This window comes from Plasmodium gonderi (genome assembly GCF_002157705.1).
Source record: "Plasmodium gonderi DNA, contig: Chr14, whole genome shotgun sequence".
Taxonomy (NCBI): Eukaryota; Apicomplexa; class Aconoidasida; order Haemosporida; family Plasmodiidae; genus Plasmodium; species Plasmodium gonderi.
This window is the reverse complement of record NW_021628939.1, coordinates 1,838,117-1,865,791: the sequence shown is the minus strand read 5'-3', so window position 1 is coordinate 1,865,791 and position 27,675 is coordinate 1,838,117. Positions and strand designations below refer to the sequence as shown.

The following is a 27,675-nucleotide window of genomic DNA, read 5'->3' as shown; positions in this document are numbered from 1 at the left end:
AACGAATGAACGAATGAACGAATGAACGAATGAACGAATGAACGAATGAACGAATGAACGAATGAACGAATGAACGAATGAACGAATGAACGAATGAACGAATGAACGAATGAACGAATGAACGAATGAACGAATGAACGAATGAACGAATGAACGAATGAACAAATGAACGAATGAACGAATAAACGAACGAAAGAGTGAATGAAAAAGTCCAAAAACATTACGATGACAAGTGTCCTCTTCCATACGTCACAAAAGATGAGTTCTATTCGCTAACATGCTCCCGAAGAGTATGCACATGCATCCAAAAGGAATCTTAACGTAGAATATATCATTCCTACCACAACGGTTAAAAACACTTCAGCAAATCACCCTTCGCTCTGCATACATTTTCGGGTGTTACGCTTATTTATTTTGCGAAATTTTTATAAAGATAAAATATTATTTTTCAGACGTTCATCCCAGAAGTGTGTTGCAAAAAAAAAAAAAAAAAAAAAATCATTGCTTTGTCCAGAAATTTTTAACCTGTGGATAACTTTTTTTTCTTTTCTTTTTTAAAAGTAATAAATACGTTATTTACTTATAGAGGCGAGAACGTACTCAATTATATGAACTAAAATAAACAGAGGAAAAACAAATAAAAAGGTAAAATGATAAATTTGGTCACAAGCATACTATATTCCACATATGGAAGAAATTCAAGAAATTTTTATTTCAAAACATTTTTATTTTTTGCGAATTATTTGAATTTCGTTTGTCTTATATTAAAGAAGGTAAATTGCAAAAAACATATTACCTTTGCATATCTGTGTATATACGTGTTCAGGTGTTTTTTGATCATTTTTATGAAGTGTTATTATATAGTTATCCATATAGTATATCCCAACACACCAATACCAAAACATGATTTACTTTTTTCCAATTTTCTCCCTGCAGATATCTTGTCTATTCAACAGAGAAAACTATAGAGAACTATGCAGTAAACGAGAAAAATGAAAATACCCCTTTTTTGATTTTTATTTTTACTTTCTTCTTTTTTTTTTTTTTTGCTTCGTTGTTTATACATACATACGGAAAAGAAAGTTATACGTACTGTACCTGCGTATACTGCGATCATATGACGCGAAAAAAAAAAAAAAATAATAAAATAAAAATATAAAATAAAATACGCACATGGTAAAATATCCAATTAGGAAAATAAGAAAATACACAAAATATCTTGGATGCAAAAATTACTTTCCACACCCTAACAGTTTGAAATAATTCTCTTTCACCTCTTCTCATTACAAACGCTAAAAACACCTTTAATTCTGTGTAGGCCTGTGTAATATTAAATCAGAAAATTATAATGGACTCCAGAAAGAAAGTAAAAATTTGAACCTTTTGAATTTTGCCCGTTTTACCAACTTGGAAATTCTAAATAATTCCCTACTTGAAAAAGAAACTGAAATAAACGATCAACTATCTACCCAACTTGAGGATTCTGAGGAGGACGAATATAACTTTGTAAGTATCCTATAATCCATAGTCCCCTTTATCTAAAAATATGCACTGTGAGCAGAAGAGACGGGGTGCTGGTGGATATGTGCTTATAATAACATGCATGCCTTTACAAATGAGCCAAGGAAAAGGGGAGGTTATTTTGTTCCCATATGAACCACCACTCACACACATATATATAAGCACGCATACATAAGAACACATACATAAGGACGCATATATACAATATATATAATAATACAAATTCTGTTTTCACACTCATATCTCTGTTTTCATTTTTCTTGCTGAACCCTTAATCTGACACCATCAGGACTTCATTGACATCGTTCAACAAAACGGTTTCGAAGAATAGAAGCCTTTATCCCCACCCCCTACACACGCACATGTACAATATTTGAATATTTTTATGTACATTGTGTTCAGATTTTCTCTGCACACATTAGTGTATTTAAAACTTTGAAGAAAAATATGTTTTCTTTTCATTTTGTCCATTTTTTTTTTTTTTTTTTCGTGTATATATTATTCCATTTCAATTAACCTTATAATTCTTTGCACTTCTTCAACTTTTTCCCTGTGCCATGAGTAATATCTGCAAAATTGAAAAAATTTTAAAAAAGAGGATACAAGTGTAAAAATGAAAAGGCGTAGCACGCTCAGACATGAAAAGCATGGTGATTTATTTGTTCTTTATTCAAATGAGGGGATAGATAAATTGCCACAATTATATATATATGTGCATGTACATATATGCAGGGAAAAGGCTCGACACATGCTCGTCCGTGTTAAGGGAAATATACATGTATATGGACAATGTGATCACATGAGGAAGTGACTCCCCACACACACAAAGTCAATTATCAATTTGAATCCATATCGTTCTTAATTTTGTACCTGTTGATGTCATTTTGATTACTTTCCTGTAAGATAGATAACATAGTCTTAACTAACGCAACATTATTTTCAAAATGATTAAGAAAATGAGTTTTTCTGTTTTGTGAATAATGAAATAAATTCTGCTGCAATATATTTATATATTTTATAATTTCATTTGTTTTTCCTTTTTTCATAAAAGTTTCTTTATTTTTTAATTGTATTAAGACATTATTAATTTTGTCTTTAACCTTGAATAGCAAAGTGCAGCTTATGTTCTTGTCTTCAAAAATGTATATACCATTTAGAATTGCCTTATAAAGTAAAAATATGTAAAATGGAGGGAATTCACCTAAACGTCTTTCTTCACTAGCAAAACTGGCTTTATTCATTGTACAGAAACAATTCTTTAAACATTTTGCAAAATCATCACATAATGCAAAATTACATTGACTCTCTAAGTAAGTCATAAATACATAATTGCTAAGTGAATAGAAAAGTAGTATTTCATCATATTTTTTTCCTTCGTATAAATTAGTATGAACTGGAGATTTGAAAAATCCTGATTCGTCTGCATGTGATTCTATATCTGTTTTTGTAGTTTCGCTTGCTACACCAACATCAGCCGCGTCACCTAGTTCATTCCTTTTGAAATTATTTTCGCTTTCCTCTCCTTCCAAGACACCATGAGTCTTCTCCCATTCTCTCATGGTTCTAGCCGAATTATTTAACTTTTCAAAAAATGAACCTTCAATTTGAAAACCCTCAAAGTCAAAATGTGATATGAGATGATACAATATCAATTTTTGCACATACATAATATTGTGATTTTTTATATTACACTTATTAATGTTAAACACAAGATTAATTAAGAGGGAGTGTGATATATGCTGCAAGTTATTCTTAATAATTGAACATAGTTCATTATAAAATAAATCATCCTTAATATTTGCCTTTATATAAGAAATCATAATTCGTGTGATATTATCAGCATTTATGTTATTTAACCTACATTTCAGTACTTTTATAAATTGCATTAAAATATTTTTTCCAAAATGCAAACGACTTACAATATTTGCTATTTTTAATATTTCTTTTGTATGAAATTTATCTATATTTTTTAATATATCATTCTTTATACAATTCCATTTTATTTTATTGAAGTTTTTAGACTTATATGTGTCATTCACACATTTTACAATTAATCCTGTTGGCGTGTTTATAATACCGCCGATTGATGATCTTCTATTTCTTCCTTCATTTGGCAACAAAACGGAAAAAAAAAAACAGTTACATGCCTTTTCATTATTCCTATGATTAAAGAAAGCGTAAAAATTTCTTACACCCTTAATCTTTCCCTTATAGTTAAAGATCATTGAATGACCAATCACCTTTTTGAAATTTTGAACCAGTGAAGAAAAATGGTGTTATACGTAGTTCGTTCAAATACTGATTCAAATCAGCTGTGAAATTGATTCATACGTTCGATCAGAAAGATGCTAAAAGGAGAAGGGGGTCAGAGATTATCCTATGGAGAAAAAATTGGCGGCATAAATATGAAGAAGAAAAAACACAAATGGCAAAAGTATCTTCTTAACCCTTGCAAAATAATCGCACTAATGAATGATTAGAGCTAGCCCCAAAGAGCATACACGTATACATACATATATATATATATATATATATATATATATATATATATATTCTTATGATTTTTTTATTTGCATTTCTCAATTTTTATCTTGAACAATTCGATAAACGGCAGGCATCAAAATTATGCAAAATTTGTGAACCTGAACACAGAGGAAATAAAAATTGTAGAATAATTTTAGCACATTTTCCATGCGACACACAATCTCTGTTTTAAATGTATAAGGACACCATATCTATATTTCACATTTTTTAACATTTCGTCGAATATAGAAAAATCCGAACATATGCTCCCACGGCCAGCATTGTTGTGCTTATGCTTTGTGTTCCCATCTAGCCAAAATTATTAGCTCCTCATTTACGCATGTCTATCGAGATTTCTGAAAAAAATAAAAAAATATAATAAAATAAAAAAAAAAGTATGCACAAATAAAAAATAATAAAAATATTTAAAATAATTAAAAAAAATATAAATATTTAAAATAATAAAAAATAGTAAAAAATAATAAAAAAATAGGAAAAGCCCTTGCACAAACATACAACTTTTTGATGACATTTCATCCAGTCCGATTAACTTTTATGACACATGAAAAATTCAAACGAATCAAATATAAAGAAAGGTAAAAAAAAAAAAAAAAAAAAAATCATTTTAAGTTACCCCTAAACGTGAAAATTTTAAAAAAGAGCTGCAAGTTGGTTTGTGTATATACAATAGTTCGGGAAATAAAATAAGTGCCATGTTGCAATTTTTCTACATAACGATTTATTTTTTTTACCTTTGTGCGAAATTTCATATTTGTTAAAAAAATGAAATACAAAAAAATAAAGTAAAAAAAATGAAAATATGTTCGTAAAAAAGTACTGTGAAAAAAACTTCTAATTCCCCATGTGCTTATCCTTTCTCCCAAAATATAAAAAATTTCACAAGTGTTCTCCATTACTTGATAAATGTCTATATGTATGCACGCTTGAATACAAAAAATAATAATAGTAAAATAATAATAAAGAACATAAATCTAAATAAGAAAAAAAATATATACACATTTCACTTATACTTGGGAGGTTATATTTTAAAATGGAACAAGGTGTAGAAAAATTGTTGAACCAGATAAACGATCTGGAATCAAAGAACCGCTTAATTCACATGCAAATAGAAGAGATGAAAACTACTGAAAAGGAGTTGCAGAAAAGCGAAAAGGAGGTAATATCTTCATACGCACACATATTTCGCTTTTAAAATAAGGCAAATTGCCTTTTCCAAATATTTCTTTTTTTATTTGCCATCTCTTCGCCATAAGCGATAATATCTATTTCCCCCACGCGTCCTCTACGTTATTTAAACTATTTTATTCTATTCACTATTGTTATTTTTGTTTTCGAAATCATTACGACTAGCTAATATCAGACATAGAAAGCATCTGCAAGCAGCTGAAAAACATGGAAAAGGAAGAAATCGAATTGGTGAGACTCTAATCGGTAAAAGGGTTTTCTCAAAATTCCCCATTTTGATCATATAGATACGTGTGTACCACACATCTTTGTTCAGTTTTACACATCTCCGTGGCTATTCATTATTAAGTGTCTCACCTTTGTGTCCACATCTGCAATATCACTCGGAACCACCCAAACCTGAATCACCACATCCAAGCCATCACATCGGAACCATCACACCCGAACCATCATATCTGCACCATCATATGCACACATTACACAACACCCATATTTTACAACGAACTAGCATAATGACATATCCCGTGTTAATTTAATATGTAAAAATGTGGAAGGAACACTACATAACGAATTTGTGAAGGTTGAAATAGCAGGTTATTTTCTGAGATGCATTTTGTATCATGAGATATGTATACCTAGCAAATGTGTGTACATTTGTGAACAAGGTTTTTTTTTTTTTTTTTTTTTGTTCTTGTTGGTTTTTCTTGTGTGATTACACACTTATTCCATTGCATACATTCGTTTGAGATACAGCTTAGCTACTATTCTATCTTGAAGTAAAATGACAAATAGTAGCAAAAATCGAAAACACACGTAAGAGCTTATGGGAGTAACCACAAATAGCAAATATACCATTGTATTTTCCACCTAACATATATGCAGCTCAGAAAATCAATCAAGTTGAACATCATGAAGAAAATGATAAAAATATGAATACCAATTTAAGTAAATGTTGCGATAAGATAAAAAACTGCCTAAACAAAATAAATCATTCCACTGATGACTTAACTATGCTAAAGGATATAAAAAAGAAAAATTATCTTTTAAACAACATTTTGATAGAAGATTTATATGAAATATGTGAGGTAAAATGGAAAAAAAAAAAAGAAAAAAAATGAAGCAAACAGTTAGAGAGACTTTATATAATATCGCCAAATTTCATATCAATTATTCGGGTTATATAAAAAGATGGTGAATTATCACAAAGGTCGAACTAATATGTTCAACAGTTTTACCTATCATTAAAAAAAAAAATAACGTTTTTTTTCTGTTTTTCTTGCAATAATTTTATGATGATTCTATACCTGTGCTCATATATACCACAAAAACACCAATTGGTGCAACCGACTTCGTGCTATGTAGGACACCAAAGAACAATACCAAGAAAACTCCTTCAAAAATCAGTGCCACAAAATTGCTATAGTTGATTATAAGACACATTCCTACTTTTGTAACCCCACCCACTTAATACACATGGTTAAAAGAAACAAAATAATACCCTAACATTTTATTTGATAAAAAAAATTAGTTAATTTTTTTTTTTTTTTTTGTCCCTTTTTTATAGACATATTTGCTCACGGAAAAAATTAGAGAAAGCAATAACGACCCACATTTTAACGTAATTTGAAAATATTAAAAGTGGAAGGAAGTCATTGTGTAGCGTTAAGCGTTATGACTATTCAAAATTTCATATCAGGAAAACTTTTAAAAACAATTTGATGTTCCTATATACAGATATACGTCATTTCCATTCCTACACAATGGTTCTGATTTCAGTTTGCGAACATTGCTAGCTTTTACGGATTGAACGAAGAAGACAAGAAAGAGCAAATAGAAAACTTTGGATTGTCTGAATTAAATAAAATAATGATAAACCATTATAAGTCGAAAAAAATTAACGTTAATAGTGTTGTATAACATCATAAAATTTGTGATACATTAAGAGAAATTATATGTCTCCTGTTGATTATGGATTAAAAACAACTTTTTTATTAATTTAATTTTTTTTTTTTTTTGTTCAACCTTATAATGTGTATAGTTACATTAAAATATATGGTACTTGTTAGTATACCTATATTTGCGGAATTCAAGGAATACATGTATTTTGTGATTTACAAGGCCTACCAGGGGCCATTAATTAAAATTTGTAAAAATTCTTTGTTCATATTCAAATGTTTTATACATGTTAATTGTTAACATAAGGCAAGTTCACCTTTCGCCGTTTTTTTTTTTTTTCTTTTTTATGTTTTCTTTTGTCTTATCTTTTTTATTTGGGCTTGAAGACGTTTTGTTAACGTTTAAAGCACCAAATGTACATATAATGTATGCTTTGTACATGGGTATAAAGATATATAAGTATATTGTACTTGTGTATATCCATGCATTTGTATATACATGTGGGGTATTCTACTATTGTACGAATGCATATACAAACTGTAGATGGAAAAACAAAACATATCGTTGTGTTTATCACCCAAATTTTTTGTTTGAAACAAAAAAAAAAAAAAAATAAAATGAAATAAAATAAAACAAGAAAAATAAACACCTTGGTGTACTGAAGATTACAATAAATTTTCATTGATAAGCCACTGACAAAAAACCAATGTGGCTAAATAATTGCTTCATGTGTATGTTGTGTGAAAAGTGGAATGATGGAGTATACATGAATGTATAGAAATACACAAAATTGCAATGAAATAAAATAATAATTGTGAAAATTTAAATTATTTTCATTCACATAAATAAGTTAAACATGGGGGGAAAGCGGGAATAAGGTTGAATGTAAAGATGACATAGTGACAATTTGGTTAAGTTCTAAAAATGGGAAATAGGAAAAAAAAAAAAAAAAAAAAAATAAAAAAAAAAAAAAAAAAAGGGAAAAAAAAAAAAAAAAAAAAAAAAAAAAAAAAAAAAGTAAAATATAGGCAATATTAATAACATGAAGAAGTTTGTCAATTTCTATTTTTGTTTTGATCACTATTTTAATTATACTACAATAATAACATTAATATTGTGATGTAAAAAACATTATCAAAATTTAATTTTTTTTTTTTTTTTTCGCCCAATTTGCAGCGAACTAAATCTTTATTAGATGAAAGAGTAAAGATGTAAGCTTTGCTATATCAACAGCGGAACAAGGCAAAAATAATGTATTACAAAAAATATACGTATTACTTCACATTGAATTAAGAAATATGCATGGATGTAGAGAAACAATTAAAGATGAATATGTGTATGCGCATATGCATACATCCTACGAATAAATCTACCAAATATGCCTGCATGTATATATCCATGCACACATAGAGATATATATAAAGTTACATAAAATGTCAGAGGAAAATAATTTTAATAACTTTATTGGAAACTTTAAAAAAAGAAAAAAAAAAAAAAAATGATCATGTTGGTCGTCACATAAGCATCTTTCACAAAATCACATGCTCTGTGCCCAAAAGGGGATTCTTCACATGTGCATCAAAATGTATATCAATCAATTAGGTGTTAGAGGGTACGGATGTTACAAAAAACACACACAAAAAAGGTATGTACATATAAATTCCTAAATAGATATTCATCTAATATATGTTCTTGTGGAAATTCACCTTTCAACTTAATAATGGGGTATCAGAGAGGTCGATTTTTCTACATATTTTGCAGGCATTTTCGTCGTGACGTTCTCCTAGGTCACATCCACATCTTTTTGAAAATACTTTCGCTGTTTCGTCTAGTTTATTCATATCACATGGTGTAACCGATTTATATGTGTTATATATACTTTCTTCATGGGCTGGTTCAGTCAATTTGGTAACTTGTTGTACTATGCCAGTAGCATCTGTTGATAGGGTTAATTGTGAACCTGTTTCCAATTTATCGCTTGTGTTATCATATTTGTGTGATTCTGAATAGATATCCGAATTTGATCTGTCTAAATCATCTAAGTTTTTTTCATCAAAAGATTTATTTTCTTGAATAGGGTAATCTATATCTTCATCATTTAACTCGTCTTGTTCTGGAGGTTCCTCTTGTTGATCTTTAAGTTCTTCTACATCTTCTGGAACCTGCTCTGATTCTTCAGGAATTTCATTCTGCAATTTTTCACGTTCAGCTAATTCATCTATGTCTCTACGTTTAGGTTCCTTTGCTCTATTCTTTCTACAATAATTACCCATTGTGTAAAATTATTTTCGACTTGATTCAGTGGATGAATGCGCGTTATATAATTATTATCGTTATTGGTGGCAGTTAACAATAGTGCCAAAAAATGATGGAAATGCACGATGCGCTCGATATGGGTGAAATGTATGTGGGGGTTGCTTGTCGCAGGCTTTTCAATTGAGTTTTCTATATGCCTAATTTCTATATTTATGTATCTATCTGTGCATATATAAACCCATAAAGGCACGTTTGTGTGTGTGTAAATCTTTGCTGGTTTCTATTTACAAATATTAACAGTCTTAATTTGTCCGATTATTTATTTTGCGTAATCGATTAACATGCGTTCATGTATCAATATTAGCCGATTCTGTGTTGGATTAATTCGTAATCTTTTTGATCTTTCTTAAGGAAAGAGGAGAGGATTGAAGAGAAAAAGCAAAAAAAAAAAAAAAAAAAAAAAAAAAAAAAAGAAAAGAAAATAACAAATGATTTAATAAGTACTCTGTATTAAACAATTAGCAATTTTTTTTTTTTTTTTACTTTTTTTCTCTCTTTTTTTTTTTTTTTTTTCTTCTTTCTCTTAATGTGTGTTTTATTCTTTTGCTTAATAAGATTTAACGGATTACATTTTGTTACAAAAAAAAATAATATACGTTAAACATAAATAAATTAGTCAGTATATGTGTGAGCATTAAACACAATTGAGTCAATGTGCTAACGATAAGAAAAAAAACAAAAAAATAACAAAAAAAAACAAAAAAAAGTGAATAGAGAAAATGACGGAAAAATGTGCAAATGGTAAGGTGAGAAATTAATTAAAATAAAAGAAGGGGAAAAAAGGAAAGTCAAGGGAAACAATGGAATTTCTAAAAAAAATAAAATATGGTAAATCAAGTCAAATTAAGTAAAATTAAGCAAAATAAAACAAAATTAAGCAAAATAAAACAAAATTAAGCAAAATAAAACAAAAGTTTACAAGTGTGGCAGCACTTTTGTTAACAGGTAAGGAAAAAAAAAAAAAAAAATCAAATATCCACACCAAAAAGTATTATTATGATTTATCAGTCAAAGGCGTTTCACACACTTTTGCGTTTTTTTTTTTTTTTTTTTTTATGCACTATTTTGCAGAAAATTTCAGTGCAACATTTGATTTTATTAAAAAGTAAAAAAAAAAAAAAAAGAAAAAGGAATAAATTAAAATATAATACAAAATAAAGAAAATTTAACTGGTGAAAATGAAGTAAAACAAATAACGGTCAAAAAAAATTCTATAGCTCTTAAATTGTGACATAAAAAAAAGAAAAATAATAGGGAAATTAAGAGGACAAATGAGTGGGGAAATGAAAATTACAAGGGAAACGTTCATAAGGTTTTAACATTGCCGTGTGGTTTTATTCATGTATATATATACACACACAAGTATAATGTGTAGGGAAAATGTAATTCATCTCTACATGTGTAGTTTTTTGAATTTTTTTTTTTTTTAGCATAACAGCTAACTATAGCTAAAAAAAAAAAAAAAAATTTGTGCACACACAAGTTTTTCATACTTTTTGTAAGTTTTACCTGAGTTGTTAATATAAAAATGTAAATAGCCTTTATATATTTAAAATAAAAGGTAAATAAAAAAAATAAGAAAAAATCGCAACGTGTATTGGCTATTAACAGTGATGTGAGGCTATGAATGTTATATGTTAAAATGATCAAAAACGACTTATACAACATCTGCTATTGATTTAAAAAATTCAACCACGATGTTATAGCTATTTATATGTAGCAGTGTCGTTCCTCTGTTATAATAATTCAACAAATGTTCATGGAAAGGGTAAACTTATAAGCAAGCAAAACAACATGAAACGATTGCATGAGCTGCCGAATGATCGAACAAACGAACGAACAAGCAAATGAACAAATGAATGAACGAACATATAAACCCAAAACATATAAATAATTGTGTATGTACTTCTATGTACATTTATACTTGTGGAAACGTGAATTTAATTAAAAAAGTGTTTCCCGTACCCATACGACTACTGGAAGAATTTTGTGCGAATCAAGTTAAGAATCTGTTTTTCCTGGGTCCAGTACTAGTATGTATTGACAAGCACTATATTTTTATCATTTCTTTCTAGGAGCAAATATATACAAACTTGCTCGTATCAAAATTTCTGTAACTTTTTCAGTTAAACTATTATCCACTTTTCCCATGCGAAAAATATAATTTTTCGTTTTTACGTACAAGATATGCAAAGAAAAAAAAATAGAGACGCTCCATTTATTGCATAAAAAAATGTGCATACATTCATTTCGTTCTATTTTTGTCCATATGTACATGTGCATATAATTAATTAGCTTATCATCACTTCAGAGACTAGGTTTTACATAAAATTGAACATTCCTTTGCTTCACAATTTCGTGAGCGCATAAAACCGCAATGTAAATGAATAAATGTAAAGTGAATATGGGATACTTTTCTGATTTTAAAATTAGATCAAAGAACATTTACTGCAAGGCGAATTACAAAGAATTATAAAATATGTTACCAATTAAGAAAATTTTACTTTTTCAAAGTCATAGATGTAAACATTGTTTAAGAAGCCTATTAAAAATATCATAACACTTGTGCAATATCCTATACAAGTATAAAATGTCCCATGACTATACATGATACATGGGAATAATGTAATGCTTCATCATAAGTGAGAAAAAAAAAAAAAAAAAGGACTTCTAAACAATACACTACGTGTAATGTCTATCTGTATTATCACATAAAAAAAAAAGAAAAAGTTTCATGAGAAACGGAATTATCCTGCATAGTTTTTTTTTTTTTTTTTTCAAAGAAAAATTGATATTACATTATACGCTTATATTTTGTTATTCTATCTATTTGAGTCTGTATTAAAATTGCTTTATGTGTGAAGTGCTAATATATTATACTGTAATGTACTATGAAATGTAGCATGTTGTTCATGTCATTTGAAACCATATAGATAAAATAAGAAAAAGTACATAGCAACATAAATGGGGGAAATGCCCTTAGTAAAAATATTTCTTCATTTAAAAAAACAAAACAAAAAAAACGTCGCATATTGAAGCTTTAAAAATTTTTTTATAACACAAAATGTAATATTTAAGGAATGAAGAACGTTGATGGGTTTTAACTGAATTTTACAATAGATCTATATCCATTTCCAATATATAAACCCTTTGTTTTTTTTAAAAAAGGATAAAACATAAAAGATAAAGCGTAAAAAATAGTGTAAAAGATAAAATGTAAGATATAAAATGTACGAGATAAAATGTAAGAGATAAAATGTAAAGTTAAAATGTACATTTAAGTCGAATCCTATACAAATAGCAATAATAGCAATATTTAATCTCTTCCTATAAACGAATGATTTAACAGTTGTACATAGCTTTCTTTTTGGTACATATTCTTAATGTGTTAGGTGTACTTAAGGAAAGCTTCTTTTTTTTAAGAAGGATAGCTTATCACACAAGATAATTTTCTAAAATTGAATTAATTTATTCAAATTGAAATTTTCTAGAATTCCTTTATGTATATCACTCGATGAACTGAGAAACTTTTTAAAATTTAAAGTATGCCTATTATTGATGTGGAAAATAATTGAAGGAAAAAAAATATGCTCTTCAGATAAGGCTTTTTTGGGAATTAATGGCTGCTTCACTTTTAAGATCATTATATATGTATATTTTTTGCACGTTCGTATGTGTGTATTTTAGTTCACCATTATGAAGTGTGAGAACTGGGGGTGCTTGCTTTGTTCATGGCCTCTGATTGAAGGCAGTTCATTTAAATTGTGTATTATGAATCACCCAAACATGTATGTAATAGTGATAAAGGTAAAATTGTGGTTACGGTACTTACAATGCTTTTCCATATGACGTAATTTTAGTGCTAAATATATGAAAATTTAATAGGTACATTTATTTTATTTTTTTAAGGAGTGCATATACGAGTTAGAGTAGTAAAGGTGGAAAACATTATAATTAAATATAGATAAGAATTTAAAAATCTAGGTTACTTTACATATATGAGGATATCTAAATGAAGCAAAAAAAAAAAATGATTATTTAATTCCTGCTGTTTCGAAAATTTCAATATGTGATAATCTATTAATAAGTGGAGAAACATTTATAGGTAAAATACACAAACATATATATATATACGTGTATATATATAGTAAATATGCCTTACAAGGCACACTTGGTACATTTCTTGCTTATCTATTTAAAAAAAAATAAATTCGATTATATACTATGTATTTTATATCATTTTTGAAAATGTTTTGCATAAACATATTTGAAATTACAAATATAGTTGATATAAAGTGGTTATTTTTACACATTGGTTCTAGAAAAATAAAAGAGCTTTTCAAAATGTATCTCTATATATATTTACAATAAAGATAATAATTTCCATTATTCTTTGTACAAAAAATATTTTCAATGAAATATATCAAGATGAGCAATTTTTTATGTATAAAATGGTTTATTTTTTTTTAATATATTAATTAAAACTTGTTTTTAAGAATTACTTTTGCTCATTTTATTGCATTAGCTGTTTTTAACATTTTATTTGTGATTTAACAGTTCAGGGGTGCATTAGCAAAACGTTGCAGCACATTGGGACCGTCAAAATTTCACAGGGAGGTGTGGGTACAGGAATATTTCAACATAGCGTCATGAATCGATGTGTTCTAAATATATTTCATGATAAGTGCATAAAAAAGCTATTTAACAAAAGCAGGAAAATAAGTTTCATTCTGAACATATGTATACATGTGCGTTCATATGTTTTTTATACATATTCCAAATTTTCAAATTTTCATCATGGTTTTGATGATGTGTTAATTATGAGAATTGTTCATGTTGGAAAAATATAGAACAATAATGATTTCTTTAATTTAAAAAATGACATTCACTTTTTAAGGAAAATTGGGATATAAATAAAATATACATTTTATCTAATTTATTCAACATATTTTCTCAAATAAAAAAAAAAAAAAATCAACCACACACATATACATTTATGTGGGACTTTTTTACATTATGTGGAAATGTAAATAAGCTTTTGATTGTAGCTAATAACATGTATTCGATTGAAGGATGCATATAAAATGTGGAATAAGGAAATATACGTATGTGTGTAAAAACAAAATAAATCATGTTCAATAAAAAAATATTTAAATCTTAATTATGGGGGAGAGGTCATAAGGGGGTAGGTCGAATAAACATAACATTGTTATACACCTGCTAATGATGTGGGTGAAATGTAAATATAAAAAAAATATATATAAATGAAATAACAGATATGGTGGGATAAAAATGAGAAAATATACTAAAGAAAAAATTGAGGGATTAAATAAATAATAGCGGGAAATGTGTAAAATCAATGAAAGGTAATTAAATGTAGTGAATGTGAGTAAATGTTATAACTTATAATTAAAGATAATAATTCTTCATATAAAATTAATTGTAATTCGAGAAAATAACAGAAGAGTGTGAAAAATCCAACATAAGAATGGATAAATAACTATTTTCAATAATTGGTTATAAAAGGTATAACCCAGAAATTGAGTAAAGTAATTGTTCTCAAATGTTAAAGGGATTAAGGTGAAAATTAATGATAAAAACTTTATTTAACAGTTATGCGGAAAAGTCGTGAGAAAGGATTAAGTATAAAAACTTGTTGAGAAAATAATTGAGCATAATAAATGTATTTAATAATTGTGGGCGCTAATTGGCAGTAATTATTGAGGATAAATATCGAAGCCGTGAATAAAGTTACAAAATGAGAGCACTGTATAAAGGTCAACAATTAATGAGAACAACTGAAGACAACAACTAAAAACAGCAATTAATGAGAACAACTGAAGACAACAACTAAAAACAGCAATTAATGAGAACAACCAAAGAAAACAACTAAAAACAACAACTAAAAACAGAAACTAAAAACAACATCAAAAACAACAACTAAAAACTACTAAAGTCAAAAACCAAAGTCAATAACGAAATTCTCCAATGCAAGTAATAGTTCAATATACCAATTTAGTACATCATATGAAAGTATTCAATTAGCGTACATATTGATGATAATAATTTCATGTTACAAATGAGGGAAATATATAAGTGAGAGATGGGAATTAATTGTTGAATATTTTTTTTTTTTTTTTTTTTTGTGGGGGCACAAGCTATTAAGGTAAAATTTGAACTCAATAATCGAGCTCAATAATTAATGATTATTATTGAATAAAAAACATTGAAAAAGAAAATGGAGACAAAATGATTGAGCATAAATTTTGGAAATTTAACAAAGCACACAAGAAGGGAATAAAATTGAGGACACAAATTGAGTACATAGTTGAGAGGAAAAGTAACAATGCCAACTAATGTAACATTTTAACGTAATCGTTGCAGAAAAAGATTCTGCATGTTTGAACATGAAAAATATGTAAAAATAAGAGTGCTTTAACTTAAAACATTGAAGTGATAATTGAGGGATACTAATCATTTGACTCGTCCATAAGGTGTAATGAACTGACATAATAAGGAGGCCACTAATTTTGGTTAATATAATGGGGAGTGCTTGTACGGGTAATAGTTGCACATATATATGCGATACATCATCGTATGATGTCACAATATATTTTTCAGAATTGCAAAATAAACGAAAGCATAAATTCTTCCCCGCATGATCAAAATTGACCACTTCACAACATTACATAAGAATACAGAGGCACTTGGAAAAAATTTTTTATACATTTATTTAAAATTGAATGCTTAGGAGACACAAAAATTTAATTATAACATGAATTATAAAAAAGAATAATAAAAAAAAATAAAATAAAATAATGTGTGTGTTATCCATGCACATATTTAAGGATTATGGAACATTCAGAAAATATAGGAAATGTGTATATTGAAATGTGCATAAAGTACGATAAACACATTATCATAACAATATAGAAAGTTATAAGAAGAAAAAATTCACGCATTCTGGAAGTATTGACAAATTTAAGAAACATCAACAAAATGGAGAAGTGTCAACAAAATGGCGAAGTGCCAACAAAATGTAGAAGAGTCAAAAGAATTGAGAAGAGTCAACAGAATGGAGAAATTTCAACAGAATGGAGAAATTTCAACAGAATGGAGAAATTTCAACAGAATGGAGAAATTTCAACAATGGGAAAATTTAACAAATTAAGGGGAATATAAAAGTATGCAAAAAATATACATACTAATATTTGAAAGCAAACAAAAGTATTGCACTTAGATACAAGATTTTTATTTCTGTTCATGGTACACTACTTTGCACAAAATTATTTCCTTTTAGATCTCCTTTTGTTCCTCTTAATCTCCCTTTTTTTTTACCTTTTTTCTTTTTTTTTTTTACACATATGGCATTTCACCTTACGGTACATAAAACTTTGCACATTTTGGCAAATGAAAAACTGTGCTGTCTTCACATTTTAAGAAAAATAATATTTCTTCCTATTTTGAAATAAGGACGCCATTTCGAGGGAGAAAGTAGAGAATCGTTGTTGTACAAAGATAAATATATGAATCGCGGTTGTCATATCAAGATGTGTGCATATTTGAAAAGGGAAGAAGTGTAACATATTATATATGTTGTACGCACACATGTATATTAGTTATTTACATTTTATGCTAGTTATTTCTCAAGGTTGCATATCATCACTGTTTTTATTTTTCACTTTATGGATAATAGTGGTAGTACTAATGTGAACTATGATTGTTAATATTACGAATACGAGCATTTTCTATTATCAAATGTGTTGAATAATTTTGAAGGAGTTTTCTTATTTTTTTTTCTCATAGTGAAACACGTGTTGATTAATGTTTTTTTTGCTAGCACTCCAATTAATATTACTCTAATTGATATTCATATTGATGTTCTGATTAGCATGCTGACCTACATATTCATTTATTTGATGAATAAAAAAGTTCATATCAGTAAATATTTACGGAAAGATATTTTCCTTATTTTTGTGTGATGATCAAGGGTTGTTTATTTTTAATTCCTGTTACATGTTCACATTATTTTTGGTATATATATTTTTTTTTTATTGCTAAAATATTCACATAAGAATATTTATCACCCAGACACATATTACTAAGGGGACTATTATTATCCCACTTTACTTTTTTCATTTCATGGTCTGTATTTTAACATTGAATTTTTGTCCTTTAATTATTGTATTCTTTTTTATTATCACAGTCTTGATTGTTCTACATAGAACCTATGTTCTCATCTTTAGTAAAAACATGAACATTGTTATTTTTTATATTTCTTTTTTCCTTTTTCTTTATATTATTCATTTCATTATTCTTTCGATTATTCTTTCCATCATTCATTTCATTATTTTTTGCATTATTTATTTTATTAATTTTACGAATGCGCACATTTCCTTTCATAGTATTCCTCTTATTGACACGTTTATTAGTATTATCACGGCTTTTATTTGCATTGGAAGAATTAAACAATTTGCTCATAATGTATGCCCCTGTGTTTCTGTTTTCATCACAGTGTTTATTAATTTTCTTTCCATTATTATTCTTTTCACATTTCTCTTCCCTAACATGATTCATCATATCTTCTCGCACGTCAGCAGCAGCAACACCATCACAACCATCATCCTTTTCCACATTTTGTCCCCTTTCCTTTTTTGGATTGGGCAACCAGTTATTAACATAACACAAATTTAGAAAGTCCCTCTGATGCTTTAATAATTGTGCTTGTTCTTTTGGAGTGCTTTTTTTTAGTTTCATGATAACTGCCATTCTTAATGCACCGTCAGTTCCAAATCTTTTGACATTGAAATTTTTACTTAACCGTCTTCCATTTTCCCACCATCTGCATCTCCAAGAACAATGTCCTCGAGTTGTGTCCTTCCAAACACTATGAATGGGGTGATTACGATCAAGTGTGTTTTTACCACTTAATGTCTTTGATGGTAATATATATGCATTCTTAACAATTTCATCTGCTATTTTTCTTATTTCTCCGTCAATATTTAGTAGCACTGATTTTTGCATTTCATATCTTCTACTTAATAAATCTCCTTTATTGCTACACATATAGCTACTACATTTTTCTTCTTTCTTTTCTTTCCTACAGTATCCTGGATTTTTGGTTTTTGAATATTTTTTTTTTTCATTTTTACATTTTACTATGTTCTTCTTCTTCTTCTTCTTCTTCTTCTTCTTCTTACTATTATTATTATTACTACTACCATTATTAATGCTGCTTATAGTGCTTACACTGTTAATACTGCAAACGTCATTTTTGACACTGTCTTCCTTAATGTTCCTGGTACTATTTGCTGTTAAATGTTCATTCTTGATAATACTAACATTATTCGGTATATCTCTAATATTACTATTATAATCCAAATTGAATTCTCTAATCTTAGGGTTATTCATTTCATGCTTAATATAATTATTATTTCTGCTATATTCTCCATTTAATATACCATCATGCGAAATGAACTTATCATATGTTGTGTACATTCTGCTATGCGTTATGCCCTCATATGTTCCATTTTGTTCATACGTTTTATTCTCTTTGTCATAAATGGAAGTATCTATACCAAGTGTCTCATTGTTTGCGTAGATGTCGCTAAAATTCAGTGCGTGGTTATACAATGCACTATTCATGTTATTACAAATTGTTCTATTGGAGTTTGTTTGCATGTTCATTCCATTGGAGTTTGTTTGCATGTTCATTCCATTGAAGTTAGTGTGCATGTTCATTCCATTGGAGTTTGTGTGCATGTTCATTCCATTGAAGTTAGTGTGCATGTTCATTCCATTGGAGTTTGTTTGCATGTTCATTCCATTGGAGTTTGTGTGCATGTTCATTCCATTGGAGTTAGTGTGCATGTTCATTCCATTGGAGTTTGTGTGCATGTTCATTCCATTGGAGTTTGTGTGCATGTTCATTCCATTGGAGTTTGTGTGCATGTTCATTCCATTGGAGTTTGTTTGCATGTTCATTCCATTGGAGTTTGTGTGCATGTTCATTCCATTGAAGTTAGTGTGCATGTTCATTCCATTGGAGTTTGTGTGCATGTTCATTCCATTGGAGTTAGTGTGCATGTTTATCCCATCAGTTGCAATATTAGCATTAACAACATGACTGTCAGTATTGTTGTCGTTCATATGGTATGGGAAACTTTTCAGGTGATGTGCATGGTAAATATTATTTGTGTAGTTAAAATAGTTCTCGTAGTTTAGGGACATAGTTTTACTGTAGTAACTTGCGTCGTTATGCCGATCATCACTGTTGCAATTTTCGGTGCAATTGTCAATGCCGTTGTCGGTGCAGTTACCCGTGGTATTATTGGCGTAGCTGCCGGTGCCTTTATTTGAATAGTCGATGATGCCATTATTGGCGCTATTATCGGAGCAATTGCTGAACATGATACTATTTTCCCCACTGATTTTACTATCCACATCTCCATCGTCATTTTTACACGTTTCTGAATTGAAATAAGTTAAATTTTGTACATAGTCCCTGTAATTTACATCCTCTAAAAAATTAATTTTCTCTTCTGTACTGTTCAAGTAATTTAAATCCTTAAAATTGTTATTTAAAAAATTTAACTCATTCACGCAATTGCATTTCGTGGGACAAATCATGTAATTTATCTTTTCCAAATCATTATGAGTTTCATTTAAGTAGTCAACAATAGTACCATCACCATTTGTACATTCAGTTGTGTTCATATCATCATTCATGTTACCTTTGTTGTTTTTCTCATTTCCATTAATGTGTATATTAATTATTCCGTTATCATTATCGCTTATTTTCTGGCCACAGTTTATGCGATATTTTTCACTGCAACATTTTACACTTATTTTACTCATATCATTTTGGATGTTCTGATAGGATCTATTTTTATTTTCAGCTCTATTGTTTACATCTACATCGAGCATATTTGTTGCATAATTATTAATGCCATGCATTTCTTTAAGTGATCCATTTAACATATTGGAATCAGTATTATATTTCATGTCGATTTCTTTCTTTCTTACTGATACATGTGTTTCGTCAATTTGTTGTACACTCAACCCAGTCATGCCTATCGTACTTCCTCCTGTTCTTCCCTCGACACCTGTACTTTTGTTCTCTAAAACACTTTTCCGATCACAAGAACCAGTAACTGTCAGACTTTCGTTGTTATCCCTACATTGTTCATTGAATTTAATGCAACTCGAATTGCTCTTATTGTTGCATTGCCCAAAGTTATATTTATCAACGCCAGTTATATTTTTATTTTCATATTTTTCATATCCATTTGGGGATATATCATTATGACAGGAATATGTGTTATATTTTACACTGGTATTTGAAAAGTTGTATGTAAGATCACAAACTTGTTTAGTGTTTACATCGAGAGTACTATTACTTTTTGTGCTTGTGTGAATATCACTGGAGTAGATAGTATCTTCATCTTGGAATTTATTATTATTATTATGAATACTTTTTAGATTTGTAAAATCATTTTCTTCTTTTATTTCTTTCTTATAGGTAATATTATTGGTAGGTATATCGGCATGTGCTTCATTCTTGTCGAATATTTTGGAAAAATTTCCATTCATTTCATCTTGCACATTTGTAAGGTATCCATTATAAAAATAACATTTTTTGTTCATTTCGAATTGAATATTTTGTAAGTCATTAGTTTGACTTAACGCGGGAGACTCGTTGATAATGTTCCAATTATTACAGTCATTTTTGTGAAATTTGTAATTTTGACAGTTTTGACAATTCTGAAGAAATTGGAGGTTAGGATGGTCATAACAATTAAAACAGCTGAAATTATCGCGAAAGTTGAAATTATCGCAATAGTTGAAATTGCTGGAATAGTTGAAATTGTCGGAATAGTTGAAATTGTCGGAATAATTGAAATTGCCGGAATAGTTGAAATTGCTGGAATAGCTGAAATTATCGGAACTGTTGAAATTATCGGAACCGTGGAAATTATCGGAACCATGGAAATTATCGGAACAGTTGTGGTAGTTCTGATGGGACAAATTACCGAAATCATTAACGTGACAATTGCTAATGTTATTACCTTGCCCAATAATATCAATATTGCTGGGATGAACTTTAGCACTGTGGCCATAATTATCGTAGGAATTAAAAAAATTCATTTCTTTGAATATGCTTATATTCTCATTGCTCCGTATATCTGCTCTATGAGAATGAGGAATATCGGAACCCCTCCCAGCTTCTAAAGTGAAGCGTAATTTGTATGCATTATTATCGGAAAAATAGGGAGAAACTGTACTAGTTAAATCAATGCATGCATCATATTCCCTTTCACTTTTTACATCACAATTATACGTACTAACATATTCCTTCGAACTTGTGCACATATCATCTGAAAATATATTATTTAAAAATTCGCGTGTGCCATTATAACTTACACATGTATCATTGCACTTACTACTTATGGAGCCACAGCAGCTGACTGTATTACCACTCCCATCGCACAGCTTGCTGCAACATATGCTACTGCTGCTGATACTATTTCCTGTGTTAGTACTTAAGCTCCCGCTCCATTGATTATCACAACTCTGTGCACCCTCTTCGAAACATGAACTTTTACAATCTTTTGATGAATTCATCTCATCTACACTTATCCTCTTTGCATGCGCACTTAAGTCCCTCTTTTCCACCCCTGAACTTTGTGATCGAGTGCAATTTGAATTTTTTAAAGTAGCGCCCTCCTGATCATTACGCTCACTGTCATTTTGGTCTTCATTTTTGGCCCCATTTTCATCTTCATTTTTGGCTCCATTTTGGCCTTCATTTTTAGCTCCATTTTGGCCTTCATTTTTAGCTCCATTTTGACCTTCATTTTTAGCTCCATTTTGGCCTTCATTTTGTTCTTTGTTTTCCCCTTCATTTTTGGAGGTGTCAAGGGGTTGTTTTTCCATATCATCTTCTTCTTCGATATATACTTTAACGATCTGGACTGATTTCCCCGACTTAACATTATTCTTTTCGATTTCATTTTCATCTGCATGATCATTGCCACTACTTAACACTACATCTTTTCCATCATCCTGGAGAGGGAGATGAGTATCACTCCTGTGAATGTTAATAAAAGAAGTTGAATTACTGTTAGAGGAAAATTGGAAATTTTGTCCGCATGCAGAGGTTTGATCACACTGACTAAATGGGTAATTGTTGTAAAAACGTATTTCAGCTTCTTTTGGAACTTTTATTTGTTCATCACTTTTAATGATATTCATTTTATCATTATTATCTCCATTGGTGAAATAAAAATTATTCGTATCTATATCATTCGTTTTATTTGAGAAGTGAATGCAAGCATATTTGTTATTGTTAAAATAATTAGAAGTGGAAAACTTATTTTCACAATCACTAGTGCTCATGTGTTCACAATTGTAGTTATTTCGCCCTTTCATTATTTCTACATTGGCATCATATCCATCGAAACTAAGATCTTTATATGCAAGCGGCTGGAATCGGGGAAAATGGTCATATACGTTATGCATGCAGGAATCAACGCGATCGTTTTGGTTGTCGTGACCGACAGGGTCATAATGGGAACAACTGTAACTGTTGCAGTAGGTGGAACTGTTGTAATAGATGGAATTATTGCATGTACTGCAATTATTGGAATTACTGCATTTGTTGTAATTGCTACACTTGTTGTAATTGCTACACTTGTTGGAATTGCTACACTTGTTGGAATTGCTACACTTGTTGGAATTGCTACACTTGTTGGAATTGCTACACTTGTTGGAATTACTGCACTCGTTGGAATTATTGCATTTGTTGGAATTGCTACACTTGTTGGAATTGCTACACTTGTTGGAATTACTGCATTCGTTGGAATTATTGCACTCGTTGGAATTATTGCACTCATTGGAATTGCTGCACTTGTTGGAATTGCTACACTTGTTGGAATTACTGCACTCGTTGGAATTATTGCACTCATTGGAATTGCTGCACTTGTTGGAATTGCTACACTTGTTGGAATTACTGCACTCGTTGGAATTATTGCACTCATTGGAATTGCTGCACTCATTGGAATTGCTGCACTCATTGGAATTGCTGCACTTACTGCAATTATTGCAACTATTGAAACTATTTCTAACATCGTAGTTGAGAGAACGGAAATCTTTATTTTCACTGTAATGAAAATAGTTGTCTGTACAATTTGGATCTAAGGGCCCAGAAATTTTCACCCTCATTTGGTGTTTGTTGGGATATCCTGAGCAGTTTTGGCTCGGAATATTTAGGTACCCATTTGGACAAACACTTTTAGAAAAGGGGGAGAAATATTCACTAAAATTGTTATGCCTATAGAAAAAGGATGAATTACTCCAGCTGTTTTTCATCATATTATCATTTCCATTCTCCCCTTCGCTCACTGTCCCATCATTACCTAGTATGACGTCATTCAGTGGTAGAATAAATTCATTTTCGCAATTATTCAGTTCGCGTGCACCGTTAGCTAGCATGTGCACATTTGTACATGCACCTAGATTTAGAATATTTGTTCTTGCACCTAGATTTAGAATATTTGTTCTTGCACCTAGATTTAAAATATTTGTTCTTGCACCTAGATTTAAAATATTTGTTCTTGCACCTAGATTTAGCGTATTTGTATTTGCACCTGCTATATGCACATTTGAAATTCCGTTTGCACCTAGAAATTGCGCATTCAAAACTTCCCTTGAACCTAGGAATTGCGCATTTAAAAATTCCCTCGCACCTAGGAATTTCACATTTTCATTTTCTCTCGCACCTAGAAATCTCACATTTTCATTTTCTCCCGTACGTAGTAATTGCACATTTTCATTTTCTCCCGTACGTAGGAATTGCACATTTTCATTTTCCCTCGCGCCTAGCATATGCATGTAAGAACAAAATAAATTCTTATTGTCGCAGAAATAATTCTGTTTTAAATAAACTTTCCCCTTATCATTTTCAGTGTTAGATGGACTGTTAAGTGTACCCGTTAAATTGTTATTATTTTTCCTCTGAGTCATTATATTGATCATTTCAGGGATTCTTACTTTGCTTGCTATTGCACGCTCAGCTGAACTTTTGATCATGATCATATTTTGATCAAGATCTCCTCTTCTTTCTTGAGCATTTATCAAGGGTTCATACATTTCTTTTTTTTTCTCCCATTTCATTTTGCAATTTAACATTTTGTTGTCATCCAAAATTGAGTGAATTTTCAATTTACTATTTGCATGGGTTGTTATGGTTGTGTTTCCAGGTATAAAAATAAAATTTTTTCTATTATTATTAGTTGATAAAGAGTACATGTTTTCAGAATGCACGATTTCATAATGCTTGTTTTCAGAATGAATTGTTTTTACCTCGTCTTCCCTTTCTTCGCCTTTCGACAGATTCTCTTCTTCATGAATTAATGTTTTCTCTTTGTCTTCATCAAGTAAACCATTGCACTTCTCATCTTTAACAATGCAACATAAGGCATCCAGTTCTGTTTGGGGAGTTCCCACAGAATTATTTCCCTTCCATTTCGAAATTTTCGAATCATTATTGTTTGGATTGATATCTCTGAAATTTTCACCTTTTACGAATTTTCTTTTCCAATTTTTTTTTTCTAAAATTTGTTTTGTGAAAAATTCTTCGTCCGAAAATTCACCCCCATTAGTAACTTTGATCCTTTTCAACAGAGCTAATTTTTTATAATATCGATTTACATCCTGTTTAAATTCATTATTCAATAAAGTCAAACTATCTTTTATTTTATTATTTCTGTCAAAATTGTTGCATGAATTAATTTGCTTTTTTACACATTCTGTGTTACACACTTCACTCTGTAACAGTTCATCAATAGTTAAATGATCATTCTCCCTTTCCTGCAGAATTTCATTTTTACCACTTTTGCAAAAAGCGTCATTTTTATATTCTTTTGTGAAGGATATTTTTTCCTTTTCATAATTTCTAACAGTATCTGCTTCTCTGTCATCTTGTTCTCGATCACATTCCGATTCTATGTTTTTTCCATATTCTAAGCAGCATGTCGAGTTGGAAGATTTTAATGTATCATCCTTCTCCATGCAATGCTTATTTATTTTATTTCCTTTTTTATCATGAGTTTTATATTCACTATTGTATTTGTAATTATGTTCTCTCTCTAATCCATTATGATTTGAATTATCTTTTTCGTATTCCTTTTCATTTCCGTGGGAGCAATTAAATTCCTGTTGTTCGATATTTTCCCATGAACAAATTTCACCATCAAATTTATTGAAACATTTCATTTTCCACTTTTCTTCCATATTGCTAATATTATTTACGCACTTTTCCTTTTCTATGCAAAAGCTTGATTTCAATTTGTCTACAGTTCCATTTTCCAACGTAGTTTTAATGCAATGGTCATTATAATGATCATTATTACTTTTTCCTATTTTGTTTTTTCTTTTATTCTTCTTTGCATTTTTACATTTCTCCTTTTTTTCTTTACCATTTTTTTGTAAACAATTAATATATATTTCTTCATCATTTTCTATATCCGTTTTTCCATGAAATTTTGTAATACCTTCTTTCTTATCATTGGGCATATCATTCATATATTTAAAATCACTTCTCCAATTTGATTCATCACTCTTGTTCCTATCCTTTCCAGTGATAACTTCTATCTTAGTATTATTATCATCACCCGCAGCACCCATGCATGTGTTGACACTGCCACTTATGAAATTTTTCCTAATATCATCTACATCGTTCATTTCATGCTCATGTCTACTTTCGTTCCCACTTCCACTTACGCTCTCATTCCCACTTCCATTCTCATTCTCATTTCCATTCTCACTTCCACTTTCATTCTCACTTCCACTTTCATTCTCACTCCCACTTTCACTCTCACTCCCACTTTCACTCTCACTCCCACTTTCACTCCCACTTTCATTGTCACTATTTTCACTGCTGAACGATGAAGTGCTACAAGTACAACTGCGTGTGTGGCTCTTGCAAGAATCAATTGAACTGAGAAAAGGGAGAGTAATCATTTGCCTGTTGAACCTAGTTTCCGATTTGCTTCTACTCTTATGAAGTCTCATATTATGAACACTTCTTCTGGTTTTACTTGTTAAATTGAAGTGTTTAGAATAATCCTTTTTAAAAATTGTACCTGTTCTACCGAATTTTCTCCTTTTTTCTAATGTGTGTAATTTGTTGACTTTTTTTTCATTCCTTATTAAACTAAAGTTCATTTGTTTTCCTTTAACAAAGTTAATTATTTCCGTCTTATCGTTCAAAGCACTTCTTAAACTGTGACAACTTATCAACCTTTTTTCATCAGAAAATTGCACTTTATCAAACGTGTTTAAATTAGTACTATTCTTACCTTTTTCTCCTGAATTGTGTAACTTATTCAACATATCACTATTTTTGTATCCTGAATTTGCGATAGATAATTTTTCCTGTTTTAAATCATTACTCAAGCTGTCATCACGCGAATTAATTTCTTCTCTGGAACACACAAACATTGTAATGCGTCACCAAGTGGTTCTTTTTCCTGTTTATTTATTATTTTTTTTTTTTTAATTTTTTGTTATTATTTCTATTTTTTTTTTATTTTTTTTTTTAATTTTCTGTTATTGTTTCTATTTATTTTTAATTTTTTTTTTTTTTTTTTTAATTTACTGTGATTATTTATATTTATTTTTTCTTTTATTTGTCTGTTTGTTAATTTTTTTATTTTATTTTTCTCTCCCCCTCTGGGATTTATATGAAAATGCGTGGTACATCAAGAAACAGCTTTTCGTTCTTCTCCTAAGCGATCTGTTATTTACAGTATGTAGAAACGCTAGTTCTAGAGATTTTCGAATCTGTCCATATGCCGATTTGTCGATCTGTATATCTGTCGACTTGTCGATCTGTTTATCTGTCGATTTTTTTTTTTTCTTTTTTTTTTTTTTTTTGCATGTATATATATATATATTGTCACCAATGTTCCCTTTGTAAATGCATCTGCTTTAAAAAAATTTTTTTTTTCTGTTATATTAGTATGTTATCCTGATTTGTATTTTTCTAGTTTGATGGGTTTGTTAGTTTTTTATTATTAACTTTTTTTTGTGTGTTCTAATTTCCCTGCACCCTTGGGAAATAATATGTACTTCTGGATTTTGCTTAGAGTAATATTTTATTTTATTTATTTTTTTTTCTGCATTAAATTATATTGCAATTTAGTAGTATTT

General features: G+C 29.5%; 5 protein-coding genes across 5 annotated transcripts; 2 read left to right on the top strand and 3 right to left on the bottom strand.

Moving 5' to 3' along the window:
* Positions 1-650: 650 nt before the first annotated feature.
* On the top strand, positions 651-1,852 carry PGO_144040 (hypothetical protein, conserved; the record flags this gene model as incomplete). The annotated part of the gene is made up of 4 exons (XM_028690394.1): positions 651-773; positions 937-979; positions 1,319-1,506; positions 1,811-1,852. 4 exons carry the CDS (start codon positions 651-653, stop codon positions 1,850-1,852), a joined length of 396 nt encoding a protein of 131 aa, XP_028546195.1.
* Positions 1,853-2,357: 505 nt separating this feature from the next.
* PGO_144030 (hypothetical protein, conserved) lies at positions 2,358-3,746 on the bottom strand (the record flags this gene model as incomplete). Its single annotated transcript, XM_028690393.1, has 1 exon — positions 2,358-3,746. The coding sequence occupies one exon, from the start codon at positions 3,744-3,746 to the stop codon at positions 2,358-2,360; it is 1,389 nt and encodes a 462-aa protein (XP_028546194.1).
* Positions 3,747-5,095: 1,349 nt separating this feature from the next.
* PGO_144020 (hypothetical protein, conserved) lies at positions 5,096-7,167 on the top strand (the record flags this gene model as incomplete). Its single annotated transcript, XM_028690392.1, has 6 exons — positions 5,096-5,221; positions 5,416-5,481; positions 5,759-5,843; positions 6,133-6,335; positions 6,613-6,726; positions 7,027-7,167. 6 exons carry the CDS (start codon positions 5,096-5,098, stop codon positions 7,165-7,167), a joined length of 735 nt encoding a protein of 244 aa, XP_028546193.1.
* Positions 7,168-8,855: 1,688 nt separating this feature from the next.
* On the bottom strand, positions 8,856-9,419 carry PGO_144010 (glideosome-associated protein 45; the record flags this gene model as incomplete). The annotated part of the gene is made up of 1 exon (XM_028690391.1): positions 8,856-9,419. The coding sequence occupies one exon, from the start codon at positions 9,417-9,419 to the stop codon at positions 8,856-8,858; it is 564 nt and encodes a 187-aa protein (XP_028546192.1).
* Positions 9,420-17,679: 8,260 nt separating this feature from the next.
* PGO_144000 (transcription factor with AP2 domain(s)) lies at positions 17,680-26,964 on the bottom strand (the record flags this gene model as incomplete). The annotated part of the gene is made up of 1 exon (XM_028690390.1): positions 17,680-26,964. The coding sequence occupies one exon, from the start codon at positions 26,962-26,964 to the stop codon at positions 17,680-17,682; it is 9,285 nt and encodes a 3,094-aa protein (XP_028546191.1).
* Positions 26,965-27,675: the final 711 nt, after the last annotated feature.